This window comes from Ascaphus truei, chromosome 2, assembly GCF_040206685.1.
Source record: "Ascaphus truei isolate aAscTru1 chromosome 2, aAscTru1.hap1, whole genome shotgun sequence".
Classification (NCBI taxonomy): Eukaryota; Metazoa; Chordata; class Amphibia; order Anura; family Ascaphidae; genus Ascaphus; species Ascaphus truei.
Window position 1 is genome coordinate 303,011,109 of NC_134484.1, and position 22,276 is coordinate 303,033,384.

At 41.0% G+C, this 22,276-nt stretch overlaps 1 protein-coding gene across 1 annotated transcript in view; it reads left to right on the plus strand.

Moving 5' to 3' along the window:
• The window catches only part of IGFBP3 (insulin like growth factor binding protein 3), a 190,724-nt gene that overhangs the window by 123,577 nt on the left and 44,871 nt on the right, over window positions 1–22,276 (plus strand). Inside the window, exon 3 of the mRNA XM_075586424.1 lies at window positions 19,310–19,429. Within this exon, the coding sequence (XP_075442539.1) occupies window positions 19,310–19,429 (120 nt within the window). The remainder of the gene's footprint in view (window positions 1–19,309; window positions 19,430–22,276) is intronic.

Below are 22,276 nucleotides of genomic sequence, written 5' to 3' on the forward strand. Positions count from 1 at the left end.
AAGCCTAAGTATCTACGACTGCTCAACACAAAAAAGATCATGCCTTAAATAAAAGATTCCACTTCTAATGAAGTGTGAAATCATCACTATGACTCCTGACAACTTATGTTCCAGAATGTCTCCCAGTGATCTTAATAATCTGTCATCCTATTCTGATCCTTGTACTGTCAAGCACCTTTCTTTAATATAAATTATTTAATTCACAATTCCATACTAGCTTTTCTTATTCTAAACAAAGGATTGTTTAGATAAATATATATTTTTAAACTACAGTAGTAGCGTATCTAAGCTTTAATGTCTGTGTATTACAGTTCACATTTAACCCTTTGGATACCCCAAGACGTAGTCATTATGTCATGGGGTGTGACACTAGGGGCCCCATGATGCAGTAGCTACGTCATGCCCAAGGAGTGCTTGTTTTTCAGGTTAGAATACATTTTGCGTTCCTATGAATCTACAGTGAAGAGAAATGGAAGAGAACATTACATCTTAAATTTCCGTATTAAGGTCCGCCACAGTCACATGACCTTGTCTTTGCTACAGCCCCTTTGGCAATCTGGTGCCCCTCTGTCACTCATATGGTTACATAGTTACATAGTAGATGAGGTTGAAAAAAGACTTCCATCCATCAAGTTCAACCTATGCTAAATTTAGACAACAGATATTTTATCATATATCTATACTTATTTATCCAGAGGAAGGCAAACAAAAAACTCCAGAGTCATATCATCCAATGATATTTCATAAGGGGAACAATAAATTCCTTCCTGAATCCAAGAATTGGAATTCGGATTAATCCCTGATCAACATCCTTCCCATGTATACTTATTTGGTATGTCCCTGAATACCTTTAGTATCTAAAAAGACGTCCAACCTTTTTTTGAAAAAATCTATTGTACCTGCCATAATAGTCGACATAGGTAATGAATTCCACATTTTAACTGCCATTACTGTAAAGAACCCTTTTCTTTATTGCTGGTGAAATCTCCTTTCCTCCACCTTAAGGGATGGCCCCGAGTCCTTTGTACTGCCCTTGAGATGAATAGTTCTTTTGAAAGCTCCTTGTATTGTCCCCGAATATATTTGTATATAGTTATCATATCCCCTCTTAGACGCCTCTTTTCTAATGTAAATAAATCTAATCTACCTAGTCTCTCCTCATAAGGTAGATTGTCCATCCCCTTTATTAATTTGGTGGCTCTTCTCTGCACTCTCTCTAGTTCCATAATGTCTTTTCTTAGGATTGGTGCCCAAAATTATACTCCATATTCAAGGTGTGGTCTTATTAATGCTTTGTAAAGGGGCATAATTATGTTTACTTCCCTTCCATCCATTGCCCGTTTGATGCAACATAAGATCTTGTTTGACTTTGCAGCTACTGCATGACTTTGGGCACTATTGCTAAGCCTGCTGTCTACAAGCACTCCTAAATCCTTCTCCATCAAGGATACCCCCAATTTATCCCCATTTAATGTGTAATTCGCCTTTTTATTCTTGCATCCCAAATGCATAACCTTACATTTATCTGTATTAAACATCATCTGCCATTTACCTGTCCAAGTGTACAGTCTCTCCAAGTCCTTCTGAAGAGATATTACATCCTGCTCTGATTCTATTACCTTACACAATTTAGTATCATCAGCAAAGATGGAGACTTTGCTCTCGATGCCAACCTCAAGATCATTAATAAACAAGTTAAAAAGCAGGGGTCCCAGTACCGATCCCTGAAGTACTCCACTCGCGACTTTAGCCCAACCTGAAAAAGTTCAATTTATGACAACCCTCTGTTTTCAATTCAAGTGCATATATTATTACTGAGTCCAATTTTCTTTATTTTGTACACCAACCTCGTGTGAAACCGTATCAAAAGCCTTTGGAAAATCTAAGTAAACCACATCAACTGCATTACCCTGGTCTAAATTCCTACTTACCTCCTCAAAGAAACAAATAAGGTTAGTTTGGCATGATCTATCCTTCATAAATCCATGATGACTATTACTAATAATTTTATTTTCCATTAGGTATTCCTGAATATTATCCCGAATTAAACCTTGAAGTAGTTTCCCCACTATTGAAGTCAGGCTTACAGGTCTGTAATTCCCTGGTTGTGATCTAGCTTCCTTTTTAAATATAGGCACCACATCTGCTTTACGCCAATTTTGTGGTACTGAGCCTGTGGAAATGGAGTCTTTGAATATTAAATATAATGGTTTGGCTATTACTGAGCTTAACTCCTTAAGATCTCTTGGATGTATGGAGAAATGTATTACTTTAATTTTTTCAAGTCGCTTATGAACTTCTTCCTCAGTTAACCAATTGGTCATTAATATGGAGGTTGTGGCTCCCTCCTGCGGCACTACTATTGAATTTGATTCTTCCCTGGTAAACACAGAGGCAAAGAATTTGTTTAATACCTCAGCTTTTTCCTTATCTCCAATAACCGGCCTACCCATCGCACACTGAAAGGGTCCTATATTTTCTTTTCTCATTTTTTTGTTATTAAGGTACTTAAAGAACATTTTAGGGTTGATCTTACTTTCTATTGCAATTCTTTTTTTATTATCCATTTTTGCTAATTTGATTGCCCTTTTGCAATTTTTGTTACATTCCTTATAATTCTGATACGATGTCTCTGTCCCGTCTGACTTAAAGAATCTAAATGCCTTCCTCTTCTTGTCCATTTCCTCTCCTACCTGTTTATTTAGCCACATTGGTTTTGACTTATTTCTTTTATACTTATTACCCAATGGTATACACTGATAAGTGTGCTTTTCTAACAATGTTTTAAAGACTGTCCATTTATCTTCTACATTTTCCCCTGCAAAAACATAATCCCAATGTATTACTTGTAGATTATACCTCAGTTTATTAAAATTTGCCTTTCTAAAGTTTAAAGTCTTTGTTGAACCCAGGTAATCTATTTTTTGACAATTTGTTTCAAAAGAGACCATGTTATGATCACTGTTACCCAAATGTTCCAGGACTTAAATATTTGTTATTACTTCTACATTGTTTGATATGACCAAATCTAGTACTGCCCCTCTCCTGGCTGGTTCCTCAATAATTTGGGTCATATAATTGTCTTTAAGCACCCCCAAAAACCTTTTTCCTTTTGTTGTCATGCTAATTTCATTGCCCCAGTCTATGTCTGGATAATTAAATCCCCCATTATGCAAACATGACCCAGTTTTGATGCCTTGTCCATTTGCAAAAGTATTTTAGCTTCCTCAATCTCACAGATATTTGGTGGTTTATAGCATATTCTCACAAACATTTTCTTTATACTTTTACCTCCACTGCTAATTTCTATCCACAAGGTCTCTACATTTTCATAATTCCCTTCATGAATATCTTCCCTTATAATAGGTTTTAGATCCGGTTTAACATATAAACATACTCCACCTCCCCTTCTATTTGTTCGATCCTTTCGAAAAGGGGAATAACCCTCTAAATTAACAGTCCAGTCATGACTTTCATCCCACCATGTTTCAGTAATGCCTATGATATCATACTGCTCCCTTGCAGCTATTAATTCAAGCTCCCCCATTTTATCTGTCAGGCTTCTTGCATTAGCAAGATTGCATTTCAGGGTTTTTTCAGCCTGTACTATTATCTTATCTACTCCTTCCTTTCTGCGCCCACTTTGTTCTTTAGAAGTTTTCTAGTATTATCTGTATTTACTATGGGTGTCTCACTGCTTATCAAACTCGCACTTGCCCCCATTCTACCTCCATACCACCTTGTATCCTTCTCTATTCCATTTAGTTCATTATCTGTTTCATTCCCCTCCCCCCTCCATCCTAGTTTAAAATGTCCTCCAACCTTTTTAGCATTCTCCCCCCTAGCACAGAAGATCCCTCTTCATTGAGGTGCAATCCATCCCTAGAATATAGATAGCACCTCTCAGAAAAGGAGTCCCAGTGCTCTAAAAACCCAAAACCCTCCTTCCTGCACCACTTTCTAAGCCATGCATTAACCTCCCTAATCTCTGATTGTCTCCCTATGGTAGCGCATGGCACTGGTAGTATTTCAGAAAATACTACCTTGGAGGTCCTTGCCTTAAGCTTTTGGCCTAGATCCTTGTAATCCTTTTTTAGGACCCTCCATCTTTCTCTAACTTTGTCATTGGTGCCAACGTGTACCAAGACCGCCGGGTCAATCACAGCCCCCCCCCCCCCCAACAATCTATCTACCCGATCCGCAATTAGCCGAACCAGAGTACCCGGTCACGACAACATATTGCCCTATCATACCCCCAATGTTGCCCTATCTACCTTCCTAATAATGGAGTCCCCTACCACCACAATCTTTCTTTTTATCTGAGCATCCTGAATCCCCACTGTGCTGGAGGAACTATTCCCTTGGCTGCTAGAGGAATTAGTCTCCCTCAGCCTTGCCATTTCTGCCCCGACATTCCCAATATCTTCACTCAACATGGCAAATCTATTGGGATGAGTCAGCTCAGAAACAACCTGCTTCCTCCTATTGCCCCTGTTTCCCCTTCTAACTTTCACCCAGCTACCTACCTGCTCCTCACTAACAGCAACCAAGCTACCTACCTGCTCCTCCCTAACAGCGCCACCATCTGCACCACTAGTTGAAGCAAGGGCCTGCTCAGTGAGCTCTAAAACCCTTTCAAGATTGCCAATATCCCTCAATATTGCAAGTTGCCTCTTCAGATCAGCAATCTCTGATTCTAAAGAGACCACCCACTCACACCTCTCTCAGCGGTATGCTCCTTGGAACAGCTGCTCCAAGTGCACATACATGTGGCAAGATGTGCATTGAGTAGCATTTTCAATCCTGCTCATTCTAGCAACTATGAAGGTTATAAGTACCAACAGTAAACTGTACTTCAATATACTATACCTTGTTTAACCGATTCCTTGTTCAAACTGCTTCTGTTTCTAACTGAACACACTTTAAACAACCAGAACTTCAAATCAACCACACAGATTAGTCAGTACATGCAAGCTAAGATTAAGGTTAAGATTCATTCTTCTAGCAAAAAACTCACAATTAAAAAGTTAATCCTCAACTAATTTTTCACTTTCAAACTTTTCCGTTAATTCACTCAATGGTCCAGAAACCTGTTTTTCTCTCCAATCCAGAGTTTGGGTGAGGGAGGGGAAGACTGGAGGGGTAGACTGTTGGATGCCATCTTAAAATATTTGGGCCCTTGTAAATGACCAAAACGTTGGTATTTCTTTTGGACTATAATATTTTGTTTTCACAAAATATCTGTGTGCTGTACCATTATTCCTTCAGATTTTGTTTTGGTAATGTATGGTCTAATGCTGGGGGACATGATATTTTCTGGGAGGGTGCGGCCATGTGCTCCACCCCAGAACATTTGAATTAAATTCCGGTGGAGCGCGTGAGGCCTCTGTAAGTCCCTTACATTGTCTCTGGCGGCTTCTGGTAACACGTTGCCATGGCGCGGTAGAGCTGGAGAAAAAGTAAGGGATGGAGAGTCGGCAAGGGGGCGGGGGGGGGGTGAGAGCAGACAGTGGGGCGCAGACAAAAAAGTTTGCGCAACCCTGGTCTAATTTATGGACATTGCTATACAGTACATCCACATGGCAACATATCTTTTATTGTTGTAGTTAGGGTGTGTCACTGTTTATGTATGTGTATATGTGTATATATTTATTTATATTCTGTCACAGTTGGAGTTGACCAGACTGTCACGGGAGACCAGGAATGTACACCTTTATATTGGGATCATATCACTGAGCAAAACCAAGAAGTAAAACAAATTTTCATTTATTCCATTGAAAAAGACATACACACAATGGATTACAATTATGCAGAAGAAAAAACACTTACTGGGGGTCTGGGGGAAAAATAGACTTTCCTAGCCCTCCACAGTCCTTATAACAAAGTTTGCAGCTGACTGGGACTTCTCGAAATGTCCTGGAACTCAAATCGGCATGAAGTTCCACACGACACCGCTAGATAAGCTCCGGAGCGTTGAAATAGTTTGACCGCAAGTAAGTCCCAAACCTCGTGGAACTCAAATTGGCATGTAGTTCCGGCCACGAATGCTGTGTTGGATTTGTAGAACTTGGCCGCAAAAAGTCAGGACTTAGGAAATATTTCAGCTCAAAATCCTTGAAGCCCGATGTCGCCTGCGGGCCCCCGATGTTGCCCGCAGGCCCCCGATGTCGCCCGCAGGCCCCCGATGTTGCCCGCAGGCCCCCGATGTCGCCCGCAGGCCCCCGATGTTGCCCGCAGGCCCACAATGTCTGATGGTGAGTGGGACTTCCAGCGCCGGTTCCGCTCTCGAGCATCTTCGTTTCTTGTAGTGTGTGTGTGTGTGTGAGTGAGTGTGTTTGTGAGAGTGAGTGTGTGTGTGTGAGAGCGTGTGTGTGTGTGAGAGTGTGTGTGTGTGAGTGAGTGTGTGAGTGATTGTGTGAGTGAGAGTGTGTGTGTGTGTGTGAGAGAGTGTGTGTGAGAGAGAGTGTGTGTGAGAGAGAGTGTGTGTGAGAGAGTGAGTGTGAGAGAGTGTGTGTGTGAGAGCATGAGTGTGTGAGAGCATGTGTGTGTGAGTGAGAGTGTGTGAGTGAGAGTGTGTGAGTGAGAGTGTGTGAGTAGGAGTGTGTGAGTAGGAGTGTGTGAGTAGGAGTGTGTGAGTAGGAGTGTGTGAGTGAGAATGTGTGAGTGAGTGTGTGTGTGAGAGTGTGTGTGTGAGTGAGAGAGAGAGTGTGAGTGTGAGAGAGAGTGTGTGTGAGAGAGTGTGAGTAGGAGTGTGTGAGTGAGAATGAGTGAGTGTGTGTGTGTGTGAGAGAGAGTGTGTGTGAGTGTGAGAGAGTGTGTGAGTGTGAGAGAGTGTGTTTGAGTGTGAGAGAGTGTGTTTGAGTGTGAGAGAGTGTGTGTGAGTGTGAGAGAGTGTGTGTGAGTGTGAGAGAGTGTGTGAGTGTGAGAGAGAGTAGGTGTGAGAGAGAGTGAGTGTGAGAGAGAGTGTGATGGAGAGAGAGTGAGTGTGAGAGAGAGTGTGTGTGAGAGAGTGTGAGTAGGAGTGTGTGAGTGAGAATGAGTGTGTGTGTGTGTGTGTGTGTGTGTGTGTGTGTGTGAGAGAGTGTGTGTGAGTGTGAGAGAGTGTATGAGTGTGAGAGAGTGTGTGTGAGTGTGAGAGAGAGTGAGTGTGATGGAGAGTGAGTGTGAGAGAGAGTGAGTGTGAGAGAGTGGGTGTGAGAGAGAGTGTGTGTGTGAGAGAGTGTGTGAGAGAGAGAGTGAGTGTGAGAGAGAGAGTGTGTGAGTGTGTGTATGTGAGAGAGAGTGTGTGTGAGTGTGAGAGAGTGTGTGTGAGTGTGAGGGGGTGGGATGACTGATTGGGTGACTCTCTGTCACTCTCTCTGTCTCTCACCCTCTCTGTCTTTGTCTCTCACCCTCTCTCTGTGTTCTCTCTGTGTGTCTCTCACCCACACTCTGTCTCTCATCCACACTCGCTCTGTCTCTCATCCACACTCGCTCTGTCTCTCACCCACACTCTCTCTGTCTATCACCCACACTCTCTCTGTCTGTCTCACCCACACTCTCTCTGTCTGTCTCACCCACACTCTCTCTGTCTGTCTCACCCACACTCTCTCTGTCTGTCTCACCCACACTCTCTCTGTCTGTCTCACCCACACTCTCTCTCTCTCTGTCTGTCTCACACTCTGGATCTGGATATCTTATTTACCCTATATATCTTAACTGCCCTATACTACACCAAAATAACCTATACTGCTTTCTTCCAGATCTGACTCTCAAGCTTCACACGGGAGACATCGGAATCCCCCCTAACCAAGAAGACAGGTAAGGAACACCTCCCCTCCAACATATAACATTGCGATAATGAGAGTACCTGGACATTGAGGGACTGCGGATCAGGTAAGATCCCAGGTTGGATTGCTGGTTTAGATATTGTGAAGTGGGGGCATCCAGACACTGGTTAAAGAGTGCAGGAAACTAGTCATTCACATCTGGCTTTTTTTTCTAAATCCGACATTTACACAGACACACACATACACACACACACGTAACAAGGACTAATTGTAGTATAATTTAATACAATAAACTTATGTCAAAAACCTATGTTGTTCTTACTAGGAATTTATTCTTTTTTTTTTTTTAAAGCGGGCCTGGGGGCGGACTGGGGGTGGACTAGGGGTGGGGCGGGGCTAGGTGGCGAGTAGATTTTTTTGTTCGACGAGTAGATTTTTGGGTGATCTGTCGACCACTGCTTATACACCATATTAATAAAAATATCACACAATTCTTCTTAGTCCCTAGTCTTCTAGGATCTACTGAAAAAATGCGCACGTTCATTTTCAGAGCTCCTAGACCTTCCTATAAGAAGTTAGCTAAAAAGTAGCTTCGAAAAACGGTTAGGTTAAGTTTGAGTTGCTTCTAATGTCCCGAAGCTGGACTTAGAAATAATTTCACTCTCACAACCTAATGGATGGTTGAAGACACTCCGAACCCCTAGACCGTGTCCGGGGTGCTGGGCATATACTGGGGGGGACTCCCACTAAACTAGGGACCCCTGACTATACCGGGGATACGCGTACCCACATGCCCCCTTTTACCTTTCTGTTTGTGCTGAAGCAGGGCATACTGGCGGTGAGCCGCATAACAGCTTTCCAGGGAGGACTTTGTCCGGAGGTTTGTGTCTACATGTACCCGGGAATCTAACTTGGCTCCCGGATACATTTTTGGGGTGGCCAGCAACTCTGGTACCCGGCTAGCTAGACACAATCCGAAAACACTGTTACCGCAAAGTCAACCCTGAAACTCATAGTCTGAGAATCTCCACTGGTTAGCACTCCTGGAAAGGTAAAACACATCAATTCTTTATTGTCGCATATTTTACATACAATGCATAGCAGTACATATGCAACTGTCAGACCGAAGAGCTGACACTCTAGGGCCCGAAAACATGGATCGGGGCAACCAAGTCGGCTTGACCTTTATTAGTGAGCCTGATTACCCCATCACCATCACAGACTAACTAGGAGCCTCATATAAAAAGGTGCAACGAAGTCATGCAGAACCTGCACTTAAAACAGTATCTGGAACAGTGATAAGTTATTTCTCAAAGAAATAAGAGAATATACCAGTTTTAATATCTTTGTGTGTGTGTCCTTGCCGTTTGTTGCATGTACTTTCTACAGTAGCACTAGTTTCATTGTGGCTATGAAATAGATATTCTAAATTAAAGCTGATTTCTTTTAAAACTATTTTACAAGTAATTAAAAAAGTAACCTTTATTAGTGTCTGTGGGTAAAATAGGTGAAGTACATAAACACTCAACACAATTAAAACACGTATTAAACTATTTGTCTCTGAGTCTAAGTCATAGACTAATGAAGGTAGTGTTTGAAGGAATATAGTGTGACTGGCACCATGTGCAATAAAATCAAAACAGAAGAGAGGATTTTAATTATTGCAATATAGAATGTATAGGGTAGGGTGCCTCAGTGTGGTGTGTGTATTATATTTGAAAGGATCTGAAGTGTGTCACATAACTGAAGTGTAAATCACATTACTTTCAAACCACATCTGATTGATATGTAGTTTTCTGACAATATGTAGATGGTATAATATATTTGGTAGTTTTTGCTAGACCAACATACTCAATGCTAAATGTGGCCCAGTTTGAATCGATTTGTCAGAAAAACCAACAAGGGGTTAATAAATATCCTTCAATACAACGCTGGGTGAAATCAAGTATCAAAAAAGAAAAGTAAGGCTACTGCGTAGCTAGGGGTGGTGAGGCTAGATTGAGGAAACTATTAGTATATAGTACTTATATTGTTTCCCCCTGGTCAGTGATTGTTACAGTGTTATTATAGCCTCAGATGAGCACCAACAGAATTTACTTAATAGATAAATAGTGAGATAGATAGCTGCTCATGTCCCCTGTGAAGATAGCAGGTGTGTTCGTAAATAGGCTAGCTGATGTCTCTAAAATGATAAAGCCAATTATAAAGGGTTAGCTTCGGCTGCCTATTGAGTAAAAAATCACTCTATGTCTGCAGACCTCTATATATGGTATAGGTTAGTGATTGATGTATATACTGGCCGCCCTGTTGGGTCAGTCCATGTAGATGTTATAAATGGGCTGGCTATATTGACATAGACACATTTGTCTCAGTAATCACTTATCATCTGGGGCGGATGCGCCCTGTCTGCTGATTATAGGTGACTGTGTATAGTCTCTGTGGTGCCCTGCAGCCGCTATGGCGTACCCTCTACAATTCAAGGGGGCTGTGGAAGGGCTGCTGTCTCGGAGCGTTTAGTTCCTGCTCCCGAGTGGCGGCATCTGCTGAGTCTCCGCCCGGCATGGTGTATTCATGAACACCGCTATATAATGAACTGCCGGGTGGAGCTCCAAAATGAAGCAGCGGCTATTACTCCGCGCTCTAAACAGATGTCGCCGCACCAATGCGCGTGCTGACGTCACAAAGGACCGCCCACCGACGTACGTTTCGCGTCACACTGACGCTTTCTCAAGGTGGCCCCGCCTCTACGTTTGCCAGCAGTTTAAATAGCCGAGCGTTGCTATGGTAACGATCGTACTTGGGTAAGTATGTCAATGTAATAAAGACAGTGGTTTGTGTTGATATTTATTACTGTTTGAGATTTTATTTATTTATTTTGGCTGGCTGGGTGTGAAACCATGATCATAATAGAACCCTTGTGAGCTCAGGTAAGTGAATGATGTTATTACTCTTAAACCAAACGTGGGAGTATTATAAGAGTTCAAACTGGATGGCTAGTGCTATTTTTTCTCAATGTGGGTATATTCCAAAGGCAGACAAGAACTGATAGCAACCCACCTACAATGTTGGTATATAGAATTTAATGGCATTGATATTCAGTTGTATTGGGCAATGTAAAGGCTATATTGTGTATTAGAAAGTGCGTAATTTCAATGTACTGGGTCATAGTTGCTTAAATAGCACCATCATTGAGATCTAGTTAGTATAGCAAGATGAATATTCGCCGATAGTTAGCTCAGTGGGTTGATGATGCAGTGAGATGGAGTTATGTTTGCTAATGCATATATCTTACACATGCTGTGCAAATGCAACACATGCAAAAAGTGTATTGATCCTACCCTATAAAGGGGGCAAACATAAAGCCTTCGTTGAGACCCTGTGGATACAGCGTTCCCAGGGTATAGATCCACTTAGCTTCTTTTTTGAGCAACTCTCGGTCCCAATCACCCCTTCTGATGGTTTCGGGGAGTTGGCAAATGCCTTTGAAGCGTAACTTGGAGTAATCTCCATCATGTGTGTTATTTACATGTTTGGCCAGTGGGGTGTCTGATTTAATAAATTTGCACAGCATGTGTAAGATATATGCATTAGCAAACATAACTCCATCTCACTGCATCATCAACCCACTGAGCTAACTATCGGCGAATATTCATCTTGCTATACTAACTAGATCTCAATGATGGTGCTATTTAAGCAACTATGACCCAGTACATTGAAATTACGCACTTTCTAATACACAATATAGCCTTTACATTGCCCAATACAACTGAATATCAATGCCATTAAATTCTATATACCAACATTGTAGGTGGGTTGCTATCAGTTCTTGTCTGCCTTTGGAATATACCCACATTGAGAAAAAATAGCACTAGCCATCCAGTTTGAACTCTTATAATACTCCCACGTTTGGTTTAAGAGTAATAACATCATTCACTTACCTGAGCTCACAAGGGTTCTATTATGATCATGGTTTCACACCCAGCCAGCCAAAATAAATAAATAAAATCTCAAACAGTAATAAATATCAACACAAACCACTGTCTTTATTACATTGACATACTTACCCAAGTACGATCGTTACCATAGCAACGCTCGGCTATTTAAACTGCTGGCAAACGTAGAGGCGGGGCCACCTTGAGAAAGCGTCAGTGTGACGCGAAACGTACGTCGGTGGGCGGTCCTTTGTGACGTCAGCACGCGCATTGGTGCGGCGACATCTGTTTAGAGCGCGGAGTAATAGCCGCTGCTTCATTTTGGAGCTCCACCCGGCAGTTCATTATATAGCGGTGTTCATGAATACACCATGCCGGGCGGAGACTCAGCAGATGCCGCCACTCGGGAGCAGGAACTAAACGCTCCGAGACAGCAGCCCTTCCACAGCCCCCTTGAATTGTAGAGGGTACGCCATAGCGGCTGCAGGGCACCACAGAGACTATACACAGTCACCTATAATCAGCAGACAGGGCGCATCCGCCCCAGATGATAAGTGATTACTGAGACAAATGTGTCTATGTCAATATAGCCAGCCCATTTATAACATCTACATGGACTGACCCAACAGGGCGGCCAGTATATACATCAATCACTAACCTATACCATATATAGAGGTCTGCAGACATAGAGTGATTTTTTACTCAATAGGCAGCCGAAGCTAACCCTTTATAATTGGCTTTATCATTTTAGAGACATCAGCTAGCCTATTTACGAACACACCTGCTATCTTCACAGGGGACATGAGCAGCTATCTATCTCACTATTTATCTATTAAGTAAATTCTGTTGGTGCTCATCTGAGGCTATAATAACACTGTAACAATCACTGACCAGGGGGAAACAATATAAGTACTATATACTAATAGTTTCCTCAATCTAGCCTCACCACCCCTAGCTACGCAGTAGCCTTACTTTTCTTTTTTGATACTTGATTTCACCCAGCGTTGTATTGAAGGATATTTATTAACCCCTTGTTGGTTTTTCTGACAAATCGATTCAAACTGGGCCACATTTAGCATTGAGTATGTTGGTCTAGCAAAAACTACCAAATATATTATACCATCTACATATTGTCAGAAAACTACATATCAATCAGATGTGGTTTGAAAGTAGTGTGATTTACACTTCAGTTATGTGACACACTTCAGATCCTTTCAAATATAATACACACACCACACTGAGGCACCCTACCCTATACATTCTATATTGCAATAATTAAAATCCTCTCTTCTGTTTTGATTTTATTGCACATGGTGCCAGTCACACTATATTCCTTCAAACACTACCTTCATTAGTCTATGACTTAGACTCAGAGACAAATAGTTTAATACGTGTTTTAATTGTGTTGAGTGTTTATGTACTTCACCTATTTTACCCACAGACACTAATAAAGGTTACTTTTTTAATTACTTGTATCAATTATGTTATGAGTGCTTGTTCAAAAGGGGTACTCTCACTTGTCTAGGCAAGTTTCTCTGTATGCTTAATGATTCTCTTACCCCTGGCACCTAACCACAGACAGTAGCTAGAGCTCTCTATCCTTTCCCCCCACTCCCCATTACTACAAAACTATTTTACATGATGAATTAATAATAATAATAATTTGTTTTTTATAGCTCATTTTTTCCTAATGGGACTCAAAGCTCTTAACACATTTAAAGCTAATTACTACATGTTTAAATGGATACACAAACAGATGTGAATTTATGAAAAAATTATTATCCCTGCTCAAAGGGCCCCATTTAATCTTTTATATTAATAATGCCCCAAATTATGCAGAGGAGGTGCAAAGAGGGTATACGATACATATATTATTGGAAGGAGAAAACGGAAAGACCCTTAATGATGTCCTTGACATCATATTTACAACAACCTAGCTAGGAATTCATTGAGTGTTGAAATGCCTGTGTAATCTCACTAATAAAGTGTAACGAGTGTTCACCACAAACAGGATGGGACCGCGAGGCTGAGGCATGGAGGTTGGTATACACCGACCTACAACCGCGAGATGCGTCCGGAGTGCAGAGTAGTAGTCGTGTAGCCGGTAGGAGAGGTCAGAATGGTCATGATACTCGCCGTGGTCTAGGTTTGGATAAGTCGGATGGTAGTTGTGTGTAGCCAGAGTCCAGGCGTAGAGAAGGTGGGAGTCCAAAAGCAAGCCGAGGTCAGGGCGTCAGAAGGCAGCAGTCCGGGTACAAGCTCAGGTCTGAAGGTACAAGAGATCAAGGCAGAATGCAAAGAGCAACAGCAGGGCAGCAGGATGCTTGAAGCAAGCACTTCAGAACATAAACAGAAGTTTATGCTCAACCTTTTTGTCTCAGGGCTGGCTGAGCATATAAGGAACAGATAACCAATGGGAGGGTTACTCCAGGCTGTGAGTCTTGAATAATTAGACTTATTCTGACCACTGGTAACCAGGGGTGGAGTGCACCGCAGGTATGGAGTAATTGCTGATGGCATTAACCCCTCGAGTGTTCCTGGTCATGCGACGCCAGCGTGTAGTGGGGACAGGAGCATCCTCCATTTTGGTGTGGCGGCGGAGCCTAGGTTCTGTCCTGACAAAGGTACTGCGGTAAGCAGCGCACGCATGAGGGGCGTCACCCAACATGTCATGGGACGCATTACGGGGGCGGGACCAAGGTTCAATCCTTGCGTAAAGGTAGTGTTGTACCAGGAAGTCATACATTGAGACGTACCTCTCGTTTTCAAGTGTGTTTTACAGAGTTATGATGATAATACATGGTTTGATTAAATTAACAGAGTTTATACATTTATATTTAAAGACGGTTCATGGACATCTAGAGATAATGTTATGGGTGTATGTAAGAGTTAAAAACAAGATTAAAATGTGATAGCTGAAATCTTGAAAGAGCTTAGTCTTGTGGCGGCTTTGAGTCTGGTAGGTTGTTTCAGACGTGAGGTGCATGGTAACATCTAAATGGAGGGGATGGAAGTGTTTGGTGTCATGAAATGAGCTAGCTACCTTTTTTTTCCAAAGGATGAAGATCGCTATTGTGTGAGAATTTAGCCCATGTACTGTAGGTTTATAATTTGCATTATTTATATGTTAAATGTATTCACAACACAATGTTGCCCTGCCTACACTGACTAAATATGCTGCTAGATAATATAGGTTCATATATTCAGGGGATCAGATATATTTTTTACTTATGTGTTTTCATTTTAGAATATCCAATTACAAGTTACATATTTTTCTATTTCATTTTCCATCAGCGCCTAGGTTTTCTGAAGGGGAGCCTTTCCTTTCCACCTTCCTATAATATAGTGATCACAATCATTCAAAAACATTTTTGAATAAAAGATGTTTATGAAATTGTGGTTTCACATGACTGCGACTGTTGTGTTCATATTTGTGGCTGGATTGCAGGAGCATCTATTACATGATTTACATTAAGAAATTGAAAATATTGAGGTGTCATGGAACACTTCTTAATCCCATTATTGTCAAAAGTATACCTGGTAGTCTGTCAACCAGTTTGCATTGTACAGTATATGCATCTTTAGACAATGGGTTTAAATAATTAGTTAAATTGTATCTTTTATATCTCTTGTTCCTCCCACCTTTGTAGTGTACTAATAAACAGAGATCAATTCAGTGTTTTGCACTCCTGTTACTAGTGATGTGCTGGAGATAATGACCCTCAATACAGGTCATTCAAGTGAATGAGCTGTGAGGAGCATGCTGAATTACCATTGCTTAGCAAATATGGCCCACTGCGTGTATTTCTGATTTGCCATCTTTATCACTGTGACGGTGCAGGGATACCCAGGCCAGTAAATAAAGGGTATTATGCCCGGCTGGGTGTCCCTGAGTCATATTGGGCATGTAGAGTGTCAGCTCTGCAACCCACTCATGGCTACAACCCTGTAATTGTGTTAGAATTGTGTGTGTGTGTCCCGCTAGAATAAGGGGACCACATGTATAAGTCATGTAACAGGATTCAATCGTCAAAGAGTCTGTCGTGCGCTTCCGTGTGCAGAGCAGCAATCTGATTATATCAGACACTGGGGCATAACACGAGGGAGCTCCGCTCGGCCACAGAATCGACCGGTGCAGGGGGATGTTAGTAGCTTACCTCACCTGCATCTCCGGTCTGGGACCCGCTCACCTCGGCTGCTCCTGCGTGCCACCGTCTTGGAATGGTCAGGATACAATGGTGGATTCGGCGCAACTGCGCATGCCTGAGTCAGAAAGGCTCCCTGAGTTCTTCAATAAACTTTATTAGCAAAAACACACAAGGGCTGACACCGCACAGAATGCGGTGTTAGCCCTTGTGTGTTTTTGCTAATAAAGTTTATTGAAGAACTCCGGGAGCCTTTCTGACTCAGGCATGCGCAGTTGCGCCGAATCCACCATTGTATCATGTAACAGGATTCCCCTCAGTCATAAGGGGTAAGCCTGTAAATGTGTTGGAAGGGTCTGTGTGTGTCCTGTTAAAGCATAAGCAGATCACATCCTTATACTAAGTTACATTGTATGAGTGCGGTCACAGTTACAGTATGTATTAGTTCCCAGTATTGCAACAATGTTTCACTGCCAAACCGCAAAGAGGAAAAAGGGTTTTAACTCCAGCCGCTTTTTCACACAGTACAGAAGCAGGGAGCTAACTTAGGTTAGGAGTATGAGAGTGCTATGAAATTTGGTGCGAGTGCTGCTGGGGTACAAACAGTACAGCAGTTATGTTTCCCTTATTAACTTCTATACAAAGTCATGAATGAAAGTCCCTCTCTTTTTAGTGCATTCAAGTTATGAGAGTTAAAAAAATAACATTCAGACAGGCGGGGCAGCGGATACATTGGGGATTCACCATATGACCGTCAATTCCTGAGAGTGAATCATGCATATCTTAAGTGCGGACTTCTGAAGCACCCTGCTAATGCGTCGCCGGGCAGTCGGCAGAAGTCCGGACTTAAAGACAGTGACAGATCAGTGTTACTTTCGAAGGAGTTATTATAAACAGTTTGCCCAGCAGATGTCCAGGACAGAGGTAGACATTCTGCTGCCAGAGAAGGGGGCTTGGTTAGGTATGCTAAGCGGCTCAGGTGTGATGTTAGCGCATGACCCTTGGCATACGATGAAGCCCCTTGCCTGGCTGCAGGAACTGTTGGCAACTCTGCCATAGGGTGGGGGTTTGATTCCCACGCCGAGATTGGCTGCACATAGTAATTGTAGAGGGAGAGGGGGGTTGGCCCGGTATTAAAGGGGTTGCACCCCATATGGCCACCCCCTGACCTCACCAGGGAGGCAATGGGTTAACTGGACTGCGGTCCAGGAATGTGGTTTACACCTTGTCATGTCATGAAAAATGTATGTTCCCCTGTTCCCATGTCTCATTATAATCCTGTATTTTAAAGTTTTAAAGTGCATTTCTGTATCTCCAGTTCTGGAGGTCGCAGAGAGTTGATATTTGGCCAATGTGTGGAGTCTCTGTAGGCATTAAGAACTGGCAAATTTCGACCCACTGAGCCCACCAGAATGGAACTTATTAATATGTGTAGATATTAAAGTATATATGTATGGTATTTTGGATCTGCCCTGAAAATGCAGACTCCATCTGCTATGCTAATAGGTCATGAAGGGCAGCCGGCTGATTGAGCCTAAGCACTGTGATCAAACGTTAACTGCCTGATTGTTTACACTAAGTACTAATCAACAGATCAAGTACTAATCAACAGACTCTGCCACTCTAATTGTTACCTGAGGGTGAAGTATCATCAAACTGGAGTGGTTTGTAAGTGTTATGTCTACACCTACAAACAATGCAGATACTTCATTTGATAGACTGGTCGTCGCCCCTGATTTAATTATGGGGCTACCCATAGAGTCCCAGTACACATGGGCTAATTAGCTGGGGGGCATGGGTTAATCTGTGTCTCCACGTTAGGGATTGGATACAGATAATTGTTCACCAATAGTCTGTATTCAATGTTAAGAATAGGGTTAAACAGGTATATAAACTGTGTCAACCCTACAGTTTTTAGTTGTGCTTCTGATTCCACCTGGAATGTCACCGGATTGCTGGAGAATTGCTAGCTGATACTTCTCCATCCCCCAACCCTAAGTAAGTGTTACCTTCTTGTCTGTTAATTGTACTATATTGCTGTGTTCACCTTTTTAAGGAATAAATTATATTTTATTATATCTAAGCCTCGTTCAGTTCAACCCAGATATTTGGTGTTCATTATATCTTGTCATAAGCTACCGTGACAGTACTGATAGGCTTCAATAGTTTTAAAAGTCTGTGCAGTCAGTGGGGACGGGAGATTCATCTAAGATACATCGTGTGGTACAAAGAGAATTCCATTGTAACTAAGATTTGTACCCTGCTTCAAGAGTTCGTTAGAACTGAGGATTTGCGAACGAATCCTGCAAGGGCAGAACGAAAATATTACTTTCGGTGGAGAAACAGGGGTCACATGCAGTGCCCCTAGTCAAAGACTGTCTCACAGCTCCATTTGCGCACCAACCCCGCTCCTGGGAATTGGTGTCTGGAGACTTTATTTCTGTGAAGTTCGTTCCGTGGACATTTTATTTCGTTTTACCCCAGTCCAGTAAGTGTTTATTCGTGTTATTTTGTAAATCAAGCTGTGTGTGTTTCTCGTGTAAATAAATCACAATTTATTTTATCTCGCGTTTTGCTCAAAGGATCCGGGTATTTTTGTGTTAAAAGCATTGGTCTCCCGTGACAATCACACAAGACAAAACATTGCCCAACAATATTGTCCCTACCTAGTGCCACATTCCACTTTATGTATGTGTTGGTGGTTTGCCATTACATTTTTAAACGAGTGGTAAATAATGATGATTCATGATTCAGAATTTGCACGATTGTATTAAATGCAGATTTTGTGGCCATTGTGTTAGTTTTCTAATACTTTTTTTTAATTGTACAGTAGCAACAGTTGTATATTTTGTTCATGCTATTTTCAAGTTAAAAAACTTTGGATAGAATTTGTCACACATTTCTCCTTGTTTTGTGAAAAGTCACCCAACATTTAAAATATCCCTTTTACTTTTCATGTAACATTTTCAGAAAACTTTTTAATTTTGTTATGTAAGATACTAAATATAACTTTCATCAGCTCCTTCAAGGATAACTGGTAGAGATGAGCAGGGATTTGCATATGATCTATGGCTTGCCACTGAAGGAATGAATAGGTTGTTGAAATGTTGCATGTGACTTTCATGGTATGTATCACTTAAGAAGCCAAGCTAACATCATACAACCCATTTTTAGGGAATTAGTGGCCCTAAATGGTAATTAAAAATGTAGTTATTAATTCACTGTTGGCTTATCCAGATAATGGGAAGCCCACATATTGTTTAATGACTATTGCTAATTGAAGTACTGGCAAATGCAATGTTTTCCAGGCCCTTTCAAGGGACTAACTATTTTAGGGTCAATTTACTTGTTTAAAAAAAAAAAGGTAACTTTCTTATACTGTACGTTTCACTACAGTATATACTCACTGGTATTTCCATATTTATTTTTTCTTCAAATGTGGGTCTTATTTTATTATTTACAGGGTCCATGTCGTAGAGAAATGGAAAGCATATTAAATCACTTGAAGATTATGAATGTCTTGAGTCCAAGAGGATTTCACATTCCAAACTGTGACAAGAAAGGTTTTTACAAGAAAAAACAAGTAAGTTATATTTATTGCTTCTTTTTCACATTGCAAATAAAAGTTTACTACAGTAGTTTACAAGAGATGATTTCTTTAGTTGAAATTAAGCTAATGGAATAGATACCATGGTACATAAAAATCCCCAAACACACAACTATATTAGATTAATTTTCTTAAAATAGTGTAGAGGACTACTTAAAAGTTAATGTTAAATTTCATCTCATATCTATGGGCTTTAAAATAGTTTTGAACTCATCATAATGTTGTCCATTTATTGCTAGTTGCTGTAGATTTCTGTTTCACCTGCATAGTAGCACTTAATCACTACAGTAACTTACTGAGCAAATACATTAACATATATTAGTATGTAATGTGGCTGATATATGCACAAATAGCAGTCAATCCATTGACCAAAGGATGTGCACAAAACCTGGAAATGTCAGGTAGGGACAGTGTTTTTATGTTCCCTGTCGTTCATGACAACAAATCAGTCTGAGATGCTTCATCATGCCTTATAACTCATGGTTGGCACCAACCTTAAATACCAGTGCCCCTCAGTTTAAAAAAAGCAGTGCTTCTCTATGATAAACCACAGGCTAAATGCTACTGTCAACATGTCTGTGATGGATTAGTTCCTTAAATTATAACTACCCGTAGCTGTTCAAGAGTTCCTAGAAGAACGTGGTTGCCTCTCATTACCAATAGAAACCTGAGACTGTCATTTATCTGTCTTTTTATTTGACATCCAAGATGTAGGTTACATGTTCATGTACGTGATACTGCCTGAAGTTTAGCCCTGTTTGTGAAACCCAAAGCCTAATGAAAAAATATTTCCTTTTTCTTTTATCTTCTCTTATTAGCATTAGTGAATAAAAATTGACACTGAAATTTGAAGGTTGTGGTATTCAAAATAATGTTTTTGATGTATAACAGTGGATTATACATTAAATTTATATTTTATATAGTAACGTCAGAGTATGCAGTGCACTAAATACTAAATGCAAGTTTTGATGCACAAAAGTGACCTGCGTAAAGACTTGCAGTAAATTTTGACAGGCTGCAAAGAATCTTTACCACTATGTTTATCCATCTCCCTGTTTTGAATTATTTTAGTATTTTTAGGATATTTTAGTATACTTAATATATTTTCTAATTTATTTAAAAAACATATTTATAGATTTTTATTAGACGTTAAAATATATGCTTTTTCACTTTACTTAAATTATGAGAGTCAAATCTCTATGTATTTTTATTGTTTACACCTGCATCCCTTTACATTATAAAGAAAAAGATTTGCAAGGATGAAGAATATAATGAATCATTTTTATATCTGTGTGGTTATACTGATGATATTGGTGACAACCTCTCGCCCCTTTCCTTTTATCTTCCCTTGGAAGCAACGTGTTGGATTAATAAAGTGGTACAGGTTTCAATATCAGCAAGACCTTAAATCCACAAGTGTAGAGGTTAGAAAGTAAAGATGTGCCAAATAACATGAAGTAACATGAGCAGTCCGTTAACAGCCGGGTGTGCCAGATTGCAAATATTGTGTTGGCTCTCTTTTCTGCAGCATCAAACATTTTGTCAAACTGCTCATTACTCGAGCAGGTGCTATGAAATCTAAAATAACTTGATCAGAACATTAAATTAAGTGTTTCGTTTATTAAATAGATAATCCTAATATACTTAAACTTCTACATGGAAATACTGTAGTAGTGCAGATTATCTTTTTTAGATTAGTCAACAACCAAACCCGTTCGATCAATGGCCTTCCAATTCAGCACAGCTGTTGGATCTTCTCTGTCGGCCCGAGGTGCAGGCGTCCGGAAAGGCCGTTAACCATGTAGGGAAGATAGAAAATACAATGCATGTAACTATAGTGCATTAACTTTGACAAACAATATATGAATTATGAGGCAGCAGTAGTGATAATGTTAGCTCCTTCTGGATGCCTTATTTAATAAATGTACTAAACATACTGCAGTGCAACAACAATAAAAAAAAAACAATGAAACATCCCAGAATGCAGTTCATTTTTTCAATGTTTTTTATTATGGCTGCACTGTAGTATGTTTTACAGGCATACCCCACTTTAACATATGCAATGGGACCGGAGCATGTATGTAAAGTGAAAATGTACTTAAAGTGAAGCACTACCTTTTTTCCACTTTACAATGCATGTACTGTACTGCAATCGTCATATATGTGCATAACTGATGTAAATAATGCATTTGTAACCAAAATAAATACAGTAGGTTTTATTTAAATAAAATGAATGGTAGCAAGCAAGGAGGTGAGAGGCGCCCACGTGGGTCAGTATTGTATAGCAGCTCTCTCTCCTCACAGTCTCTCTCTACCCTTCTCGCAGTCTCTCTCTCCCCTTCTCGCAGTCTCTCTCTCACACACACACACTCAGTCACACATACTCTAACTCAGTCACACACACTCTCACTCAGTCACACACACTCTCACTCAGTCACACACACTCTCACTCAGTCACACACACTCTCACTCAGTCACACACTCACCCACTCACTCAGTCACACACTCACTCAGTCACACACTCACTCACACACACTCACACCCAGTCACACACACTCACACCCAGTCACACACACTCACACCCAGACACATACACACCTAGTCACATACATACCCAGTCACACACACACACACACACACACACACACACACACACACACACACACACACACACACACACACACACACACACACACACACACACACACACACACACACACACACACACACACACACAGTCACACACACACACTTAGTCACAAACACTCACACCCAGTCACACACTCACACCCAGTCACACACAGTCACACACTCACACACAGT